Source organism: Polypterus senegalus, chromosome 1, assembly GCF_016835505.1.
Source record: "Polypterus senegalus isolate Bchr_013 chromosome 1, ASM1683550v1, whole genome shotgun sequence".
Lineage (NCBI taxonomy): Eukaryota > Metazoa > Chordata > Cladistia > Polypteriformes > Polypteridae > Polypterus > Polypterus senegalus.
In genome coordinates, this window is record NC_053154.1 from 121,360,322 (window position 1) to 121,383,919 (window position 23,598).

At 37.9% G+C, this 23,598-nt stretch overlaps 1 protein-coding gene across 2 annotated transcripts in view; it reads right to left on the reverse strand.

Annotated features, from left to right (window-relative positions):
• Positions 1-1,299: 1,299 nt before the first annotated feature.
• Positions 1,300-23,598, reverse strand: part of golim4a (golgi integral membrane protein 4a) — a 115,153-nt gene continuing 92,854 nt past the window's right edge. For both annotated transcript variants that reach the window (XM_039757076.1, XM_039757069.1), the window contains 5 exons: positions 23,464-23,537; positions 22,983-23,150; positions 19,101-19,166; positions 10,380-10,460; positions 1,300-1,780 (listed from right to left, as the gene is read on the reverse strand). In XM_039757076.1, coding sequence (XP_039613010.1) covers positions 1,625-1,780; positions 10,380-10,460; positions 19,101-19,166; positions 22,983-23,150; positions 23,464-23,537 — 545 coding nt within the window. In that variant the 3' untranslated portion in view covers positions 1,300-1,624. The remainder of the gene's footprint in view (positions 1,781-10,379; positions 10,461-19,100; positions 19,167-22,982; positions 23,151-23,463; positions 23,538-23,598) is intronic.

A 23,598-nucleotide genomic window follows, 5' to 3' on the forward strand; every position in this document is an offset into this window, starting at 1 on the left:
GGTGATCTATTTAGAGCTATTCAGAGGTAATAAGGTGAAGAATGTCATATGGAAAATAAACCAAAAGTCCTTATGTTACCTGTCATTATTTTATCTCCACTTAATAGCATTTTTTCCATTTATCATTTAGTATTGACTTGATTGTAAATTGTAAAACTATTATTTTTTCCCCTTTAATCTGGACATTAATGGAATGATTAGATTTTTCCTTATTGAATTTTGATTTTAATTACTTCTATATTGCACTTATAATAGTGCTCACTTTGAAACGCTTAGCGTTAAGTCTGATGCAAAATTCATTCTGTTCTCTTTTAGTGTGTGGAACATTTAAGTTGTTCTAGATAAAAAGATTTTAGGACTGTGAATTTTGCATTTTGGTGCTGACTTGCAATTCCATTGATCGAGCTAAATAATTTCCACTTTCCTAATGTGAATAACTCTGCTGACTTAATATACATAGTCATACAACAGAAATGAGAAGACTGGGCTGTCTAAGGGTCCATCAAAGTCCAACATGGTTTATTAAAAATGTTTTGGCGCGTGGTTAGTCAGTCTTGAAAGGAATAGTTGATGGTTGCTCTACAGAATGTTGCATCGTAAAAATGAATACCAAGCACTTGCTCTATGACATATTATATGTTACATGAACTAATTCTGGGTTTTTATTAAGTAAAATACACAATCATCGCTATACTATTCTTTTCTTTTAAATCCCAGCATTGTTACTCATGTATTGTATAGTTAGAAAGCAACACAGAATATCATACAACCTCCTAGTCTTTGGAATAAAGGATTGACAATATGCTAATTTATATAAAGAATGCCTTGTTATCAACACTATGAATGAACCACATGGGAAATTATATATACTTTTTTTCCTCCTCATTATTAAGCTTTTTAATATAACATTTAAATCAAGTATGTATCATTTATAAAGTGTACATTTTAGGAAATAAATATGCATTTACCCATGATTAAAAATGCATTGTGAATCTGAACATTGTACATCATACTTGTATCCAGTTCAACTAGATAAACCAAATAAGTGCAGGAAACACAGTGCTCCTACAAAGAGGAAAATTAAAATATGTGCGTGCACACACATACATATACACACCACCACATTAATTCCTAGCTTGGCTTTCTGATCTATCTGAAGTATGCAGTTCAACTCAACACAAAGAGAGCTCAGTAGTAATTAGCCAGCTTTTCATCTTTTCACTTGTCTCACTACACGATTCTCACATTTATTCAACAGTAAGAGGTAGAGGGATTGGTTTTTTTTTTCTAACATGGACTAAAAAAAAAAAAAGAAAGTTCATATTTGCCAATGATCGTTCAAGTATTTCAAAGTTTCAACAGCCTTTTTAGCATTTAGAGATGTTCTGTTTTTTTTATTCTGGTGTGGGTTGTGACGGGATGGGGCTGGACCTATATTAAAAGTAAAACTAGTACAAAATGTAAAAATACAAAGCAAAATTGCTTTAAAAGTGTTCTGATTGTCAAAAATAAAACAGTATACAAAGTTCCATATTAAAGACTCTTAATTAATATATAAAAAAAAAAATGTTGAAAAAAAGAGTTTGCAGGTTTAGCAGTGAAGTCTCTGTTATGAAGGTCCTCGTCACATTTCAGCCCTTCGATGTGCTTCCCGGCCTCCAGCTTCTTCCTCCTCTTCTTCATAATTCTCTTCTTCATTTATTTCAGATTCATGTTTCTGGTCATTCTTTGATGGAGAATATTTTGCCTTTTTAGCAGTATTGTGGTCTTTCATATTTCCCTGAAATAAGGACAAAAATAAGTTTTACTGTGCTTTTGACCATTCATTGGATTACCTGTAAACAGCTCTGAAGATTAACTACCTGTTATTTTATCTGTGATATTTCTTTTTTAATCTTTTACAAATTCTCAAAAACAGATTTAAAATATTTAAAGTGGCTCTCTCATGCTTTTTCTATTGTATTGTTGTATTATATTATAAGAATATATATTCATCCAGCAGCTGTTAGTCTACTTTTCCCAAATTTGGTGGCTGATACTCTGCAATACGGGCTAAAAAAACTAGGGATCAACACTGGGTAGGATGCCATTCATCCACATATACATTCACTCATCCTAAGCCATAACTGCAGCAAAACCAACCTAGATCACCGACTGCCAATTCCAATCTATGATAACATAGACCACATTCTGATGTGCCACCATTAACATCACTGCCATGCTTGGTTAATGGACTGTAAGAATCTTTTACTCTATACCCTCTATTGCAGGAGTACTGCATGTCCACTGAGACTGCAGGTCTTTACTGTAGCAATTTTAAATTAGAATCTATTTATTTACTAATAAAATATCATTTGATTTTGCATTTAGTTTCAGTTAACTCATTTGTTAAAATTCAGAACCATTAATTGCCAATTTTAGCTTTAAACTGCTGCATTTAGGTTTTAATTATTGTCTGTTTTCTTAACCAGCCATCAGTTAATAATGAAGTGCAAATAAAAAAAGGAACCACTAGCTCTCCTGCTAATTTGCTTCCATTTAAACCTGTGTACATGCAACATATAGTGTCTGTGTTAATAAAATGTTTAGAAATAAATAAGAGATAAGGGAAGGACCATTAGTTACAAATATGTTCCAGACCACAAGACATACAGTATGAACTAAAAAATATGTTGTAAGAAAATGACAAATCTATGGTGTGATAAAGATTTTTCTTGGGATAATGAAAGCACTAACAAGGCATACACAGTAATAAAATACAGTAAAACCTCAATTATTCATCAGAGAGCTGGACTGAGACCGTGATGGATAAGAGAAAAGCAGCAAGTAGTCGTATTTATTTACAAAAAAAAAACTATATTAACAAAGTATAGTATTAACAAAATAAATTAATTGATATAATGTTGTAATGACCAGCGTAATAAGTAAACACAACTCAGAGGTACTGGAGTCTTCTACGTTTTACTTAGTGTCTTCTTTCTATAACAAACGGTGCCCTGTCTTATACTCCATTATCTGAGTTACAGAGCATATCTTTAAAACAATAAAAGAAAGCTTTCCCTGTCAATTATCTCCTGCCACTCACATGTTCTCCTGACTCCGTCCTTCCGCAACACCTTCCCTTTTCTCTTAACTTCTCCTTTTACTCGTCTACTAATAGGTGTACCACCCCTCACAGAGCAGAAGCCATTCACCTAGTCCTACTTCTTACACAGCATGCCGACCCTATCTGCTCCCACACAGTGCATCACTGGTTGCCTGCACATCTCAATATATTAACAAAACATAATATAACATAATTTAAAAAGGAAATTACAATGCAGAAGAACATTCGTATTAAAATAGAATAACATTACTGTCAGTGGTTTCCAATTTCAACAAGTTTTTCAATTTTGTCAGCATCACACTTTATTTCGTTCACTGTTGTTCTTCCTACTCTGTAAATTGAAGCAATACTTGAAATGCTTTTGCCATTTTGTAAATATTTAATAATTTCATTTTTTTTGTGACAATTCCAACACCACATGCATATGTTTATCGGCCATAACAATGTACAGTAGTTTAATCATAACAAAAGAGAAAAGCTACAAAACGCTATTAATGCTGAAGGTATGCAACTGACACTGTGATTTCAAAATGCGGCATGACACATGATGATGGGGAAAAACACTAGCAGAAGGCAGAGTTGCTCCAGCATGCATAGCTCACAGCGTATCGTGCAGCTGTAGCAATAGGTAGACACTGGCATGTGCCATTTTTTTTTGCCATAACAGTTAATGGAGACTGACAGTTAAGTGAGCGACAGATAATTGAGGTTTTACTTTACTAAGTTGATGGACTTGTTAGGCCTGGCTTCTAATTATGAAACAAGCTGGAATGAAAACCTGCAGCCACTGTAGACCCCAGGACCAGAGCCGAGTACCCCTGCTCTATTGGTTCCTTTTATTAAAACGACCATATCTGTCTAACAGACCACTATGGCTAGAATGCTTGTTTTGGCCATTGTTAATATACTTATAACAGAGTTATTTGTGTAAATTCCAGGAGGTTTTTCATTCTCAATGAACTCTTGCTACTGCATCTGGAACCACTGCCATAACATGTTTAGTCTTGGCTTATACATTATCAACACACACCAAGTTTGTTGATATTACAGAAGATAATGGGCTCTCTCTGTATGTCTCTTAACCCATAAAACATCCCAAGGTGGACAATGTTAAGGGTGTGCTTATCATAAATAAAGGAGAAACAGGATGGAAAAACAGGGTTAATGACACAAAAGAACAAAAAGAAAGCAACAAATCCTAAATGCCTCTCTTGCCTTCCTATACAAAAGGTCAAACAGTTCTATATGTAGTAGGGAAAGTTAGTCCCCTTCCTACTTCAGTACCAAACCAAGCCCCAGTCAGAGATCTCTTCTAGGGTGAGTAATGCCCATTGATACACCCTGGTGATATCATTCTTACAACACCCCCTACTTGCTCCAGATCATTCCTAAAGGTCCAGGCAACACTAATGTGGCTTGTGTTTTCAAAAATACTACGGGATCAAGTATAGCATATACTGTAGAAACATACTGCTGCTACCTAACAAACTGTGGAAACTGTTAGCTAAGAACCTACACCATCCTGTTCTTACATTTGTGCTCCTGGAAGAATTATTTTCAAAGCAATTTTTTAGAAATGTTCTGCCCTGACACAATGATATATTGTACTCCAATTAAACCTCTTTTTATTATAGTGCTTGCTGTTGCCCAAAACTCCAACCCAGACTTGACACGGTACATACTGTAACTAACCACCTGCTTTAAACAGTGCTATCTGAGCTACCTCTGAATAAAGCTGTGATTAACATAGGAACAAAATGGCAGCACTGCGAAGATTTTATGTTTTGATTACTCCAATGCCTTTAATACCACCTGCCATGTTTATTAATCAAAAAATCAGGTATGTAGGTGGAAAAGCCTTTGGTGTCCTGGATAATGGGCTATCATTGGGGCAGACCACAGTTTTCAAGGCTCAAGGACTGTCTCTGATGTGGTTGTGAGTATTGGTGCACCACATGGAACACTCCCGTCTCATTTTCTCTTCATAATGTACACCTCTGACTATAAATATAACAACACTAGGTCATGTCACTTGCAGAAATTCTCAGATGATTTTGCACTTATAGGGTGTATTGATAAGGGGGATGAGATAAGAGTACAGGAGTCAGGTGGGGAACTTAATTTCTTGGTGCAAAGAGAATTCTCTGCAACTTAACATCTACAAAACTATTTACTGTACTTTAGTACTTAGTTCCACCCGCGCCATCTGACACATAGGGAATTAAGCTTCTTCCACTGACTTTTGTCTGCAGTGAGGTGTTCTGATTCTCACCATTCTATGTATGTTTTGAAGTCTACAAAGTAGGTTGCCTGCCAGGTCTTAAAGAGTCTTCCCTGTCTACTTTTGTTGTTCTTCAATCCCAAGTTCATTGTTGTCTTTGGTATCTGATGATCAGGTAATCGGTATGTGTCCCATGAGTTGCATACAACATATGGTGACAGTCTCTTCCAGTTTTGGTAGGCCTTCTTTGTAGCACTTTGTTACAGAAGACGGGGCTGTGATACGTGATGCCTACTATGCACCATAGGCATCTTCGATGAAACAAGTGGAGTCTTTAGGCTATGCCCATTGTCACCTGCCATGTTTCACTCACATATAAATCGCTGTTCGTACCAAGATGCTATTGTATAGTTGTACTTACGACATGGAGTTGTACGATTTCATTGATCAGATATGGCATAGTCGTTAGAATATACAGTAGATGTGGACTGCCCATTGTGCATATTTTCATCCGCCCCACCATTTTGTGTGATGGTGCTCCCCAGGTAAGTGGAATCAGTCACATCTTTGACCGCTCCGCCTCCCGCTATGATGTGTAATTTCAAGGTGTGGTTGATCATTATGACATTCATCTTCATGACATTAACACGCACACCAATCTGTCCAATGGACTGTTTGATACAGCTTGTCTCATCTTTTTCAGCTGGCTGTGTTTCATCTATTAAAGCCACACTCTCTGCGAAATCAGGGTCAGCGAGTCTGGTCTGGGGGGATTTCTCGTTGTGCACCAGTAGCTGCCCTCCGCATGCTCATGACGATAACAAGAATGAACAAGAGCAGCAGTAATATACAGTAGATCCTAGTCTCACACACTCTTCAATGGTGAATTTGGTCCTAAATCCATCTTCAGTCGTGATGCAGTATGATGAATTTCAATACCTGCCTTGGAAGAAATCTCTTTATTGAATGCCATAATGCTTTGTGATCTGTCACATGGAGTCTTGACGTATTCTGTAAAAGGTTTTTTTCTTTTTAAATTGATTAAAATAATTAAGTTTAAGAGCAGTGGTTTCTGAAACTCAACACTTGACTTGATGATGTTTCACAGGATGTTTCTACATGACTGCGTCACAGAACTGCTCCCATCTCCCATTGATGTTTATATCCATATCAGTGGAGTCTTGCAGCAGCTTGAACTGGTTTTACAGCTCCATTTGATAGTGCTCTGTCACCACCTTGTTTTTCAACTTTTGTAGAGGTCAAACTTGTTCGCTCTACTTTAGTTGAAGTTGTAGGTTAACTCTCAGAAGGTAATGATCAGACTCAATGTCCACACCTCCTTGCACTCTGACATCTTGCAGTGCTGACCTCCACCATTTGCACATGCAGTCAATTTTGTTTTGGTTCTTGCCATCTGATGATCGGCAGGTCGTCTTGTGACAGATGTAGATATTGCTGTCGCACAGGTTGTTTATATGGCAGAGAAGCAATAATCTTTTGTCATCATCCGTGGTCTTCATCGCTGATCTGGGTGGTTCCACAACGTTTTGCAATCCAATCCAATCTCGTTATCCAAGTCACTTCAACTGACATAAATTTGTTTGTTTACGGTTGAGGCTGAAACCCTCCATGGCAGAGCAGTAAAACCAAGATATTGGTAAATTTACTTTTTTGCCACATCTAAAAGGCTCTACACCCAGTCACTTTTCAGAGAGTGGATGTGCTTGGGGGTCCACATCAATGACAGGCTGGACTAGTCTCGTAACACAGAGGAACTATATAAAGAAAGGGCAGAGCAGGCTCTTTTTCCTTAGGAGACTGCTCTCATCTAATCTGGGTAGTGACGTACTTTATATGTCTACAACTTTGTGATGGGCAGTGTGATTTTCTATACTGTAATGTGCCGACTAGTAACCCCACTTCAAGACATACTCACCGAATGAACAAACTAATTAAAAGGACATGTTTTGCTATGGGACGTACTGCTCACCCACTGGAGAAAGCAGAAAAGGACAGATTGAAGACAAAACTAATGGCAATTTTAAACAAAGCTGCACATCCTCTTTCTGTCACACCATCATTTAGCATAATGCCTCACTGTGACTGCTCTTTTTAGTAATTCTTGTATCTATTGGCAATAATATGTATTAATTGATTGATTTAATTATTTGTTGAGCTTCTGTAAAAACTCAAATTTCCCATGTGGGAAAAAAAAGTTCTATTTAGTTATCTACTGTATATCTGATAACGTAGCTGCTGTATATGTAAGTTAGCTACAATAGGGCTCAAAACTGTCCCCATTCCCACATTTTAAAGTTAACAAAAATGTTTTCTTGAAAGTGAGGTAATTTCATTTACGTATTAGTTTAGCAGGTTTTTAAAAGAGTCAGCTACAAATCTGATAAAGCTTTATCAAATGTAACAATCAGAAAATTTCTCTCTGTGGCATAATTTTCTGATGAAATCAGCAGAGTATCTGAAATAGAAGTGACTATTAACATGTGTCTTTTGGGAAAATTTTACAAAGTGGACTGTGTGAAGTTTTATACATGTCCTTATCTGCTACAAAATGCCCTACTGTAATTAAATGTAAGTGTTTTAAAGTTTCAAAGAGCAGCAAATTGCAGTACTAAAAATATGAAGCCAACATTGACTTAAAATTGAGAAGAGTATTCTTAATTTAATAACCAAAGTTAGAATATATAATTAAAAATTAGCCATCACCGCCACCAACTATATTCCACAAAAAGGACTGCACTGCTTGGTATTTCCACAATTGAACCAATGGAAAATGAAGGTCCAAGCATGATAATAAACATTCATTTTTAACAATTTACTGTATGACTAATTAATAATTGTTTTCTAAATGGAATTCCAGAAAAGAATTGAACTAATACTGAGAAACCAGTCAAATGTATGAGACAATCATTCACATTTTCAAACACATTCATAGTGGGTCAATTCAATCAATCTAATATACATACTACAGGTTGAAATGTCACTGCAATAACCTCACATTAGCCAATGTTTAAATTTACAATGGAACAGCCAGAGCAGCATCTCCTCGGTATGCAGCATCAGAATCTCTGATAAGACATTATGAATAATAGTGACACTTGCGGTCGTTGACACCAATACAACATAATATTTCTGATAATTTTTCCCCACAGTGAATGTAGCCCCCCAAGGCACTTCAGAAATTTTAAGAGGTTGGTGCATTTTACATATACTATACTGCTCAAAAGAATTAAAGGAACACTTTTTAATCAGAGTATAGCATAAAGTCAATGAAACTTATGGGATATTAACCTGGTCAGTTAAGTAGCAGAGGGGGTTGTTAATCAGTTTCAGCTGCTGTGGTGTTAATGAAATTAACAACAGATGCACTAGAGGGGCAACAATGAGATGACCCCCAAAACAGGAATGGTTTAACAGGTGGAGGCCACTGACATTTTTCCCTCCTCATCTTTTCTGACTGTTTCTTCACTAGTTTTGCATTTGGCTACAGTCAGTGTCACTACTGGTAGCATGAGGCGATACCTGGACCCTACAGAGGTTGCACAGGTAGTCCAACTTCTCCAGGATGGCACATCAATACGTGTCATTGCCAGAAGGTTTGCTGTGTCTCCCTGCACAGTCTCAAGGGCATGGAGGAGATTCTAGGAGACAAGCAGTTACTCTAGGAGAGCTGGAGAGGGCCATAGAAGGTTCATAACCCATCAGCAGGATCAGTATCTGCTCCTTTGGGCAAGGAGGAACAGGATGAGCACTGCCAGAGCCCTACAAAATGACCTCCAGCAGGCCACTGGTGTGAATGTCTCTGACCAAACAACCAGAAAGACTTCATGAGGGTGACCCAAGGGCCCCATGTCCTCTAATGGGCCCTGAGCTCACTGCCCAGCAGCATGCAGCTCGATTGGCATTCGCCATAGAATATCAGAATTGGCAGATGCACCACTGGTGCCCTGTGCTTTTTACAGATGAGAGCAGGTTCACCCTGAGCACGTGACAGAAGTGAAAGGGTCTGGAGAAGCCATGGAGAACATTATGCTGCCTGTAACATCATTCAGCATGAGCAGTTTGGTGGTGGGTTAATGATTGTCTGGGGAGGCATATCCATGGAGGGTCACACAGACCGCTACAGGCTTGACAAAGGCACCTTGGCTGCCATTAGGTATCAGGATGAAATCCTTGGACCCATTGTCAGACCCTATGCTGGTACAGTGGCTCTTGGTGCACGACAATTCCTGGCCTCATGTGGTGAGAGTATGCAGGCAGTTCCTGGAGGATGAAGGAATTGATACCATTGACTGGCCACCACACTTTCCTGACCTAAATCCAATAGAACACCTCTGGGACATTATGTTTTGGTCCATCCAATGCCACCAGGTTGCACCTCAGACTGTCCAGGAGCTCAGTGATGCCCTGGTCCAGATCTGGGAGGAGATCCCCCACAACACCATCTGTCATCTCATTAGAAGCATGCACCGATGTTGTCAGGCATGTATACAAGAACACAGGGGCCATACAAAGTGCTGCGTACAATTTTGAATTGCTGCAATTAAATTTTGGCAAGATGGACTAGCCTGCCACATAATTTTTTCACTCTGATTTCTGGGGTGTCTTTGAATTCAGGGCTCTGTAGGTTGATCATTTTCATTTCCATCAAACGATGTGGCATCCTTTCGTTCCTAACACATTACCCAGTCTATATCAGTATAGATATCCAGGAGGATTTCTTTTTCCCATTGAGATCTGATGTGTTTTCAAAGTGTTCCTTTAATTTTTTTGAGCAGTTTATTTAAAAGCAATTAAAGTGACTTGCCCACAAACAGTAGGTCTAGTAGGTAACCCTAGCAACTTTTGATCTTGTGGCCATGCCATGAAAATGCCTAATTACATACAAAAGTTTATATCCCAGAACAGATGTTTACATTGCTGATTTGTACAAACCTGACACACATCTAAAATGCTGACTGATTCCCTGACTATGTAAAAATGTTGGTTCTGCACTTATACATAAAATAGATTTGTTTAATTAGATTTATTTACTTGTTCTCCATTATCTTCATTGTATGGGTCTTCATTTTCTTCCGGCTGTCTTTTTTGATCTTCTGCTAAATCTTCTTGTAACTAAAATGAATAATAATAATAAAAAAAGAAAAACATGACCAAAGATGGTTAATTAATAAAAATACATAATGTCAATTCTGCTTAATTCAGTTCATGATCACAATGAGCTACAGTAAATGTTCCTTGGGATTAATAAAACCTCTCTCTATCTCAGCAGCAATGGGTGTAAGACGAGAACAACCCTGAATGGCATGCCAATCCACCATTTAACATAATTTGAAATTTGGGAAGAAACAAGGACTACCAAGGAAAAACATCCCATAACTGCCGATTTAATAAATAAATAAAAAAAAAATCTACACCCAAATATTATAGATATCAATGCAAAAGAGAGTAAACATGGTTGATAATAAATGTTCAGATAAAATGTAAACAAATGCTTGGAACTACAATAATTACATTAACAACTAGATAGTTATTAAGTGAACATTTACTTTGCACGTCTACGCTCTTTTGTGGTGGGGGGTCGATATAAATCACATGGTCACAGGGAGAATGTACAAACTCGACCTGCTGGGTGCAGGCTTTGAACAGAGATGCTGGATTGTGATTCTGCATTGCTAACAACTGTGCCATTGTCACCCAAAGAATTCAGTACTTCAGAAAAACATTCTTCAAATCCAGTAATCCATTAACAGATATGCAGTGGGGAGTTGCAGCCACTAAGTACAAACCGCATTGTGACATTTCTGCAGAAGAGTAGCTCATCTTTAAGACATTATAATGCATTACAAGAATTTAACATGATCAAAGAACCAGTTATATATCAATGTCACTATTCACTATGTCTGCTTGTTTTCACTGCAATTGGAGTAGAGTTGCCAACAGAAATTATGTATATGAATGCAGATCATAACATAATTTAAACAAAAATGCCTAAATATTCAGAGAGAAGTTTAATCAAAAATCTGTCACACATCAGGCAACATATGGGCACTACTCATCCTATCATATCCTATTGTCCCTATAGCAAATAAGGGCTGTCTCTGAAACTAGGAGTGGCTAAAGAAGGGGGTTGGTTTACAATCAGAAAGACAAAGCATTTGGAGATAGGGTGATAGTTTGGGGCATATGTTCATGAGCAGGAACAAGGAGCCACAGTTTTAAAAGGGGCATTTTATTTGGCGCTTTGGAGGTGGGCAAGAAAGCTATTTATTCCACATCATACATAGGGATATCTTGTAACAGGAAGTTTTTTTTTTGTAAGTGGATTTCCACAATGTTGAGAGAATCCAATTCCTATATTACAAAGCAAAAACAAAGAATACAAAGTAATAACATCTGCTTTTGAAGGAGATGTCATTAACACAGTTGAGCATTATGGGTCATTTGTCAGTTTTGGCTCACTTTAAAAATTAGTATGACTATTCATGTGCATCTATAGGAGTTGTAACCAAATGATATTTTCTGCATCAAAAATCCAACTTGTAGCCATGGCACTCCATGGAATTCTCTAAAAATTCAGAACCTTACAGTTTGCAAAATGAAAATAACCCCCAAAAGGCATAGTCATAAGCAATCATTTGAGAATCACAGTCAGATTTTTCCTCCATTAAATTCCTGTCACAAATGTCTTATTTGCACTGTAAAAAGGAAGCAGTAAAGAATAATGGGAAAAGTCTTACATGTGCATGCTTTTACTTATGCCAAACATATGTTATTATTTGTAGCAACAATATAGTAAGATTTATACCATTGTAGGGAGAAAAAAAAAACAAACATCCATGGGTGCTATTTAGAAATCTGTGGGCTTAGTTTCTTCTAATATTATATACCAAGAAATAACAGTCTCTCTTTAAAACAGTGCTGGGCGGGTGGGGTCAAATTTTGGTTTGTTAAGTTTGACATGATTGCATAGAATGTTATTTTCTTCAAACAAAATCAATAAAATTATTAAAAAAAAAAAAAGATTGCTGGAAAAACTTGGAGTGTCTAGCCATTTTCACTGCATTTATCATGCAGCCTTCAAAGGAAAGTCACAAGGACTAACTAAAGGAAAGCATTATTTCATTGAGTTGTGTCTTCTATAACAATATCATGTGCAATTAAATTTTTTTTTTTTTTAATTTGTGCAGTACATGTATAATTTTACCACTAAATGTCAGAACAAATGAAAATATAATTGCAAAAAGAAATGCTTACAATATGAATATCACATGCTAACATCAATAACAGATACTGGAGTGTATTTAATTTATTCCAAATTTTCTTGGAGGTGGAGTATCAATGTTAAGTTCCTTTTCAGAAATTGATGTTTTCCAGTAAATTTGAAATACTGGACCGATTTTCCCCAAAATAATTCAGAATTAATGTGTTTAAATTAAGTTTTTTGTGCTGGCAGTCATTAATTGGAAAGAATGCTGTGCAAAGAATCGTCTCCAAAGCAACTAAATTTGTGAAAGGTCTGTGTTTCTCCACTGAAAGAGTTAATAATAATAATGCATTTTATTTATATAGCGTCTTTCCCATGCTCAAGGCACTTCACAGAATTTAAGAACGGCAGGGTATACAGTATATAGCATTATACAAACCAGATAAATAAGTAAAGATTAAGACAGTAAATTCAGAGGAAAAGCCTAACAAACAACATAATTGATGGTCTAGCACAGACACATACAGGTTACATGAGCATCTTGACAGAGAGGTAAACTAAGAGAAGTAAAGTCAAGTAGAGCTAAAAGTCTTCCTGAACAGATGAGTTTTGAGTTGTTTTATAAAAGAATTCATGGAATCAGCTGACCTGATTAATTTCGGTAGGTCATTCAAGAGTCTGGGCGCCATACAGCTGAAAGCCCTGTCACCCATGGAGTGTAGATTAGTGTGGGGCACAACAAGATTGCCAGAATCAGAGGACCTTAGTGGACGGGCAGGCACATAGTGATGGAGAAGGTCACTGATGTAGTTTGGCACGAGGTTATTTAAGGCTTTGTAGGTTATTAGTCAGATTTTATATTTGATTCTGTAAGACAAGGGGAGCCAGTGAAGGCAAAGCAGGATGGGTGTGATGTGCTCACTGCTGCTGGTTTGAGTAAGGACCCTTGCAGCTGAGTTTTGAATAAGCTGGAGCTGTGATATAAGATTAGAAGGGGCACCTGCCAGTAGGGAATTACAATAATCAATGCAGGATGTGATAAAAGCATGGACAAGTTTCTCAGCATTAGAAAAGGAGAGGAAGGAGCGAACACGGGATATGTTACGGAGGTGAAAGTAAGAAAGGTTCTTAATGTGATTTATGTGGGCGGAATAAGAAAGGGAGGAATCAAAAATGACACCAAGATTCCGTGCAGTAGAGGCAGGTCTGATGAGATCACCACCAAGATGGACTGGGAAAGTGCTAATTTTATTAAGTTGCACTTCAGTCCCAATTTGCAGGAGTTCAGTTTTGTTGCAATTTAATTTTAAAGAGTTCTGCTCCACCCAGGTATTAATTTCACTAAGGCAGGTTTTGAGCTGAGAGAGCTCTGATGGAGTTGCACTTTTAACATTGAAATAGAGTTAAGTATCATCTGCATAAAAATTTTAACCCACTCCAAAGCTACGAATAATATGGCCAAGGGGAAGCATATAGATACAGAAGATGGCCGAGGACAGAGCCCTGAGGAACTCCTTGTGTGACTGGCACTAAGCTGGATCTGCTGTTGCCAAGGCTAACAAATTCTTGCCTATCAGTCAGATAGGACTTGAACCACTGGAGGGCAGTGCCAGAGATACCCAGCATGTTCTCCATTCTGGACATTCCAGAATGTCATGTCTGACAGTGTCAAATGTTGCACTAAGTCTAATAGAATTAATATGCTGGTTTGTCCAGAGTCTGCTGGCATAAGCAAATCATTGGTTACCCATAGCAGAACAGTTTCACAGCTGTGTTGTGCCCTGAAACCAGACTGAAAGGGTTCCATCAAATTATTAGATGTTAAGTAGTTGGTGAGTTGGGAAGCTACAACACGCTCAAGAGCTTTTTGACAGAAAAGGTAAGTGGGAAATAGGCTAAAAATTGTTAAGATTGTCAGCATCAAGACCAGACTTTAACATTGGGGTTAAAGAAGCGATTTTAAAAGTGAGAGGTACACAGCCAGTGTCAAGGGATGAGTTTATTATTGTTGTAATAGTCGGGATTATGGCATGAAAGCAGGATTTAAGTAGTGTGCTGGGGATTGGGTCCAGTATACAAGTAGTCGGCCTCATCTTAAAAAGCAGCATTAACAAAAGCAGATGTAACTGGTGAGAACTTAGAGAAGGAGCTGGATGGAGTGTGAAAACAGGGAACGATATAAACTGATGATGTATTTATGTTAGTTGAATTATTTAGATCTTTAATTTTGTTACAGAAAAAGTGGAGGAATTCTTCACGGACTTCAGTAGATGTAGTTGGGCCAGATGTGGGTTCGAGTAGTTTATTAACTCACTGCTAACTTCACAGCAGCTATTCCCAACCATACAAACTGTCTTGCAGGTTATGAGAAATAATGCAAGATAATGTTTATGCATTTGATGTGAAAATATGAAGCAAATAATTTGTTTATTACGTGTTTTTAAAGAAATTCAGCATTCTGGCTACTGACCTTCGGTGTTTGATATAAATGCAATATTTATGAAAAACTGTAAATATTATTTTACCTAAAAAAACAAAACAAAGCCTGTAGGGGCCTGTTCTTTGTCAAATGCTGCAACATACTATCAAGCAGATGCAACTGTAAACTACACTGTACTTGCTACTGCCGCTCATCTGCACCACCTCACCTTACCCACTATGCTGGGCAGCTTCTCTGCTACTACCGGGTATAAGACAAGTATTGGTCTGTACTATGCTAAAGTACTCTAGTGACAAACTCCTTCATATTAAACAGCTTGTCCAGATCAAATGGTCAGACTGGAATGTCGTAAAAGACACTGGCATTGTGTGGCACCTGAAATATTTGCATCACAGGTCAGGTCACCACCACCGCCGGGCTGTGAATGAAAAATTCAATTTGTTCAGGATTACACCTTCCTATCCATAGCTTTGGAAATAGGAATGCCAGTGTGCAAAATTTGAAATTTGTTAAAGTAAACTCTGATCAATGATCTGTCCACAATGAACCCCTGCCAGCTAATCTTGCATTGTGTAACTTAAGATCTCTTAATGCCAAAGCATTCATGCTATCAGAATTTACTACAGACTCCAAATTCGGCATGCTCTACCTAACAGAAAACTGGCAAAAACCAAACCATTTTATGTCTCTCACAGTGGTGACACCATCCGTATACATTTAATTTGCAGAGCCTCGCAGCTCAAGACAAGGAGGAGGAGTTGCAGTAATTGTTAGACCTGAACTAAACATCAAAAGAATTCCAATTGACTGCCCATTGTCTATTGAGTGTCAGACTATTAGTCTAATAACGAAATCAGGTCCTCTCTTACTCAATGTTCTCTATTATCCCTCAAAATACAATGCATCTTTTTTTATCTGATCTGACTGAATTATTAACCCACTTAAGTTCCCTTTCACAGAGAGTCATTCTTCTTGGCAATTTCAACATCCATATTGTCATTACTACATGTAAGCTGAGAAATTAATTCCTGTCCTTACTGGACTGTTTTAACATGGTGCAACATGTTGATTTCCTACTCACTTTGGTAGTCATATATTGGACTTGATCTGCACATCTGGCTTATCTGTCGGCAACACATAGCAGTGATTTTAGCCACTCTGATAAATCAGTACTTTTTACTGTCTCATTACCTCTCTATCTCCCCTCTTACCTGTAAATGTCAAATTTCTTTCAAAAAATTTTTAAATATCTGTCCCTTCTATCCTTGCTAAGTCCATTTCTGTTCTTTTTCTGTTTTCACCTATTCCATCAACACCAGATAGGTCTTGTTGATCACTTTAAAACAGCCCTTCTTTCAGCACTAGATAAAACAGCTCCTTTAAATTACAAGGAGGATTCCTTTAGGTGCTCAGCTCCATGGTACAATTCAGAAATATGGTCTCTGAAAGCAGCTGGCCAACGCCTTGAGAGAATGTCACCTAAGACTGGCCTCACTGTTCAAATCCAGGCTTTCTCTGATCATCAAAGGGCTTACAGGGACACACTAAATGCAGCCAAGAACACATATTATGGCAGAATAATAAAAAGGTAGCGAAGATAACGCACAGGTTTTGTCTCTGTAGTTAATAAACTACTTTAGCCTGCATCTGGCCCAATTATCTCCTCTGTGTCTATGAAGAATTCCTACACATTTTCCACAACAAAATTAAAGAAGTAAATAATTCAACTAACATACATCCATCATCCATGTATACCTTTCCATGTCTTAATACATCCCTTGACACTGGCTCTGTGACAGTCACTTTTAAAATCACTTCTGTAACCCCAATGTTAAAGTCTGGTCTTGATGCGGACAGTCTTAACAATTTCAGTCCATTTCTCACTTATCTTTTCTGTCAAAAGTTCTTGAGCGTGTTGTAGCTTCCCAACTCACCAAATACATAAGTAACCTCTAATAACTTGATGGAACCCTTTCAGTTTAGTTTCAGGGTCTAGCACAGCTGTACTTCAGGTAATTAATGATTTGCTTATGACAGCAGACTCTCGACAAACCAGCATATTCATTTTGTTAGACCTTCGTGCAGCATTTGACACCGTTGGACATAACATTCTATTGTCCAGAATGGAGAATATGCCGGGTATCTCTGGCACTGCCCTCCAGTTGCTTAAGTCCTATCTGACGGATAACCAAGAGTATGTTAGTCTTGGCAACAGCATATCCAGCTTGGTGCCGGTCACACAAGGGGTTCCTCAGGGCTTTGTCCTGGGCCCTCTTCTCTTTTGTATTTATATGCTTCCCTTGGCCATATCATTCATAACTATTGACTGGGTTATCATTTTTATGCAGATGATACTCAACTCTATTTCACTGTTAAAAATGAAACTTCACCAGGGATTTCTCAGCTCACAACCTGCCAACAGTGAAATTAAAAGTTGGATGGAGCCAAGTGCAACTTAAGAAAATAATTCTCATTCTCAGTTACTCTTGACGGAGATTTCATCAGACCTTCTTCTAATGCAAGGAATCTTGGTGTAATTTTTGATTCCTCCCTTTCTTATTCCACCCACATAAACCACATTAAGAAACTTTCTTACTTTCACCTCTATAACATAACGTTTTCACTCATTTCTCTCCTTTTCGAATGCTGAGAAACTTGCCCATGTTTTTATATAATACTGATGCTCTGTGTAAGAAAGGTCAGAGCCGACTATACTTGCTTAGAAGGCTGGCGTCCTTCAACATCTGCAATAAGATGCTGCAGATGTTCTACCAGACGGTTATGGCGAGTGCCCTCTTCTACGCGGTGGTGTGCTGGGGAGGCAGCATAAAGAAGGACGCCTCACACCTGGACAAACTGGTAATGAAGGCAGGCTCTATTGTAAACATGGAGCTGGACAGTTTGACATCCATGGCAGAGTGACGGGCACTGAGCAGGCTCTTGTCAATAATTGAAAAGCCACTGCATCCACTGAACAGGATCATCTGCAGACAGAGGAGCAGCTTCAGCAACAGACTGCTTTCTCTGTCCTGCTCCACTGACAGACTGAGAAGATCGTTCCTCCCCCACACTATGTGACTCTTCAATTACACCCCGGGGGGGGTTTGGGGGGGCGTGTAGGTTTTAAATGTTAACATTATTCAAAGTTATTGTCGGTTTTTACCTGCATTTTTATTACTCTCTAATTTAATATTTTTTTTTTTGTATCAGTATGCTGCTGCTGGATTATGTGAATTTCACCTTGGGTTAATAAAGTATCTATCTATCACATCCCGCATCGATTATTCTAACACCCTCTGGGCAGTACCCCTTTTAATCTTATATCACAGCTCCAGCCGATTCAAAGCTCTGTTGCAAGAGTCCTAACATGAACCAGCAACAGCAAGCATATAACATCCATCCTGCTTCGCCTCCGCTGGCTCCCTGTGTCTTACAGAACTTAATATAAAATTCTATTGCTAAGCTACAAAGCTTTAAATGGCCTTGTACTGGACTACATCAGTGACCACTTCCATCACTATGCTCCTGTTTACCTACTGAGGTCCTCCGATTCTGGTAATCTTGTTGTGCCTCACACTATCCTGCACTCTATGGATGACAGGGCCTTCAACTCAATAGCACCCAGACTTTGGAATGAACTCCAAAAATTAATTAGATCAGCTGACTCCATTCATTCTTTTGAAAAACAACTAAAAACGTATCTGTTCAAGAAGGCTTTTAACTTAATCGGACATTCTACCTGCTCTTTCAGTCTTCCTCTCTCTCCATTTGCTCAGTAAAATGTGTGTGTGTTATATCACAAATTATGCTATTTGCTAGGTTTTCTTTTAGTATTGAATGTAGTATTTCACTCAAATTTATTGCCTTTTATTCTGTTTAATGCCTCTGTATATCCTGCATCTATCTGTTTTTAATGTTCTATTCAGGAAACATCCGTTTCCAATGTTACATATACCTACTGTTTCTTTATGAGACTCTGTGAAGCGTCTTGAGCATGGGAAAGGTGCTATATAAATAAAATGTATTATTATTATTATTTAAAAGAATACAGCTCATTCTGCATGCTTTTGTCTGTTCTGTAGAACTCAAATTCCTTTGTAGGGCTAACCTCTTCTCCTTCTTCCTGGTACTGCTCTTCTAAATTGTCTTCTTGTTGGTCAGGATTTCCAGCCATCTAAATACAAAAGCAATAATACTTTAATTTGAATTTTTGTAGTTAGCCTAGAGAGGTAAGCATCACAGCTAAAACCATCATGCCATCAACACAAGCCTCACAACACCTTAGCCTAAAAAGGCACATTAGTTCCTGTTCCCAAAAATGGAGGAATCCATTACATCTTAAACTTCACAGATGTACAGATATAATACCCTCAGAAGACACACTGATGCACATTTCTGCTATTAGCAACATTATCACAAACTCTTAGTCTTTAATACTTAATGGAGTAAACCTCCATTATCTTCATTTATCAATCAGAAAGATTCCTTACTACAACATACATAGTTGTATGAATGTCAAATAATTCTTACTTTTTTTATAATAATGCTCTATTTTCTTTTCAATGTACAGTGGTACCTCGATATACGTCCACTTTGGAATAAGTCCAACTTGGTATACGTCCTGTTTGGATGCAGAAAATTTTGCTTGGTATACGACCTTTGTTTGGAATACGACTCGCGTGCTAGAACACCGCACGCTACCCTTGTTTACCTCTCTCGAGACAAAGCCACGACTGCCCACGAGCGTCCGTACGCCAGTTGCTAGCATTCAGTGAACAACCCGTGCTATAACTCTATGTGAATTTTCACGTGAATGTGTGTTTTTCACATAAATTTGAATTGATTGTTGAAAAGTATGAAGGTGGCATGCATATCTGGGACATGGCTGCTGCATACCATATGCCGAGAGTGACTGTATCTATTACTGTGAAAAAAAAAAGTATTAAAAAGTGAGTTTAAATTTTCATTCATTTCATCTAATTGCTTTTGTATTTATGTATTTTTTTATTAAGCAGTGTTAAAATTATTTTATACAACCCCATCAATGTATAATATGCCAATAACAATAGGATATTTTTCATGGGAACAGATTAATCATTTTCCCTTTATTTCTTAAGGAAAAAATTTGTTTGGTATACGTCCTGTTTGGTATAAGTAAAAGGATCTGGAATGGATTAAGGATGTACACGGAGGTACCACAGTAATTCATTTAAATTCTTTAGTATCATTTGATGCCCAAATAATAAAACATAACACAATTCATATGCTATTTCAATCACACAGGCTACACTGTTATTTTCAAATTATACAAAACAAGATAAATCACTTAAATCTAATCTAGAATTATTTAATCCTTATACTCTATTTTCTAGTGAGTATAAATAAATGTACTTTCTGGCAATGTGTTTGTGGTTAGCTGGTGTTTTTAAAGTATTAATGCAGTGGTATAAAAAGCTTTTGGAAATCTAACTTTAAAATAAAGCATTAAAATATACAGTCCCTACAGTTAATTTTCCATGTGTCACCATTTCAAAAATTAAATAGTGCAAAAAAATTTAGGTGTGTGAATACAATTTATTTTTGTATAGCCCAAAGTCACACAAGTGTCGCAATGGGCTTTAACAGCCCTCTGGCCTAGACTCTCAAAGACGACAAGGAAAAACAACAAAAAAAAAAAAACCCTTGTAGAGAAAAAAATGAAAGAAACCTTGGGAAAGGCAGTTCAAAGAGAGACCACTTTCCAGGTAGGTTGGGAGTGCAGTGGGTGTCAAAAAGAAGAGGGTCAATATAATACAATACAATACAATACAATACACAGAACAGAACACAAGTGCATATACATACACTGCTCAGAAAAATGTAAGGAAAAGTTAAACACCACATCAGATCTTGCTAAATTCAAGTGGAAATTCATTGAGAACAAAATGATGGAACAACGGCCAATGGAAACAAAAATCACCAACCCATTAAGGGGTGGATTCAACATCATGCCAAAAATGAAATATTGAAATCACAAGCTGATCCAACTTGCATGAATTTCCACACTGCAACTCACAATGTGACTCAGCAATGTATTCAACCCGTGTGCCTCTATGCACTCCCAACATCTGCTCCTCATAAGACAGTGAATGGTGTTCTGGGGGGGGGATCTCCTCCCAGACCTGGATCAGGGCATCAGTGAGCTCAATCTGTGGTGTTACTTGATGGCGTAGGATGCACCCATACATAACATCCCAGAGATTCTCAATTGGATTCAGGTCTAATGTACGTGTGGGTCAGTCAGTGGCAACAATGCCTTGTTATCCAGGAACTGCCTACACACTCTGGCCACATGAGGCCAGGCATTTTCCTGCTCCAGGAGGAACCCAGAGTCCACTACACCACTGTAAGGTCTGACAGTGGCTCTGAGGATTTCTAATTGCTAACAGCAGTCAAGTGCCATTGCCTTGAATGAAGAGGTTTGTGTAACACCCACAACCCCCTCAAGAGATATGACTCCACAGACCATCATCAACACACTTCCAAATCCAAATGTTCGACATGGCATCTCCAGAACCTTTCATGTCTTTTAAATGAGTTTAGTGTGAACCTACTGTTTTCTGTGAAGAGAACAGGGAGCCAAAAGTAAAGCTACCAATTGTGCATTCTCTGGCGAATGTCAATTGGACTGCATGTAATCGGCTGTGAGCATAGGTCCCACTAGAGGACGAGTCACCCTCGTGGAGTCTGTCTGACAGATTAGTCAGAAACATGCACATCAGTAGCCAACTGGAGGTCATTCTGTAGGGCTTTGGCAGTGCTCCTCCTCTTCCTCCTTGCACAGGAGAGCCAGTCCTGTGGCTTCTACGGCCCTGTCCAGCTCTCCACATGTAACAGACCGTCTCCTGGTATCTCCTCCATGCTCTTTAGACTATGCTAGGATACACAGAAAATCTTTTTGTGATGGCACATATGGATGTGTTATACCTGAAGATGGACCACCTGTGCAACCTGAATCAGCTGCAGGTACTGCCTCATGCTACCAGTAATGCAAAAACAGAGAAGAATGAGTAAGGAAACTTAAGGCGATATGATAAGGCACTTGCAAAATCATTCCCTTTTTGGGGTTTGTCTTACTGTTGCCTCTCCAATGCACCTATTGGCACTTTCATTTGCACCAAAGCAGTTGAAGTTGATGCACAGTCACTTGTGATTCCTAACTGGACAGACTGATATCCCTGAAGCTTAACTGCCTTGGTGTTAGACTCTGATAATTATGTGCATCCTTAATTTATTGAGCAGTGTGTGTATACATGCACATACACACAAACAAACGCACATACACACACTTCTGTCTCATCTGTCAATAGCACACTCTTCCAAAATGTTTGGGATCATCAAAGTGCTTCCTGGCAATTTAGACAGAAGCATTTATGCTCTTCTTTGTTAGCAATACGTTTTGCTACTCTGCAAAAAATCTCATTTCCCATCCCGCCCCGGTGTCCTTCTGATTGTGGAGCCATGAACACTGACCTTAGAAGAAGCCTGCATTTTTGAATGTTTTTTTAGGATCCATTGTGATTTCCTGAATAATTTTATGATTTGCCCCTACTTTTATCAGGCCTGTCACTCTTGGAAAGATTCACTATGTGAATGTCCATTTGAACACTGTCTCTCACTGTGGTTTAGAAAGGATTACAAAGGCATTTCTAAGGCTCTGGGAATCTGACAAACTTAAAGATGTAAACAATGTCTCTATTCTGATCTGATCTTAATGCCAGACACTTGAAATTGATTGTCCAAATAAGTGAGGATTATATTAAATAGGACTGGCACCATCAAATGACTCTAATTATCCCTTTAAATGAGTTGACTTAACTAAGGGCAGTTTTCCACACTGTGTCAGTCATTAATAACATAATGGACTTTTTATCTTAAAAATACATATTCTCAAACCACTAGCAACACAATCAAGAAAATTGCCACCAGAACAATCAAAAAAGTGCCCTACTCCATGCTTGCTTTCTGCATCGGCTTTGGCCTCATCATGAGTCTCAGCTTTATGCTCAAGGTTATCATCTGGCAGATTTTCTTCTCTTTCTTGCTCAGCCTCTTCAAATTCGTCTTCACCTTGATTGTTGGGATCATCAGCTGGGTTCACATCTTCTAATTCTGTTCTCTAAAACAGCAAGTGGGGATGAGTGAGAAACACTACAAATTTTCTAACTGTATGCCAAATCACTATAAAAACTATAATGCATTTTAAATACATTTATGAGTGACATGTAAGGACAGTATATAAAATAATATTAAAAAGCAATGAGAATATATCTTTCATTTTTGTGCATTAATATTTTTTTATTGCTTTATTGTAACTCATATTGCAAAAAATAAAGATAGATAAACATTAATATGGTAAAGCACAAAGCTAGCAACAGTAAACATAATATTAAATATAACTGGTTTTAATTAAGTATTTTTTCAAAACAGACCTGAACATTTTGAGGATTTGGGTCTTCTTCATTTCTTTTATGTTCCTCTGCTTCTTCATGATGAATATTTCCATCTTTAGTCAAATAAATGATAAAAAAAAAAGGTAAAATCTTCCCAGATACTTTCAAAGTTCA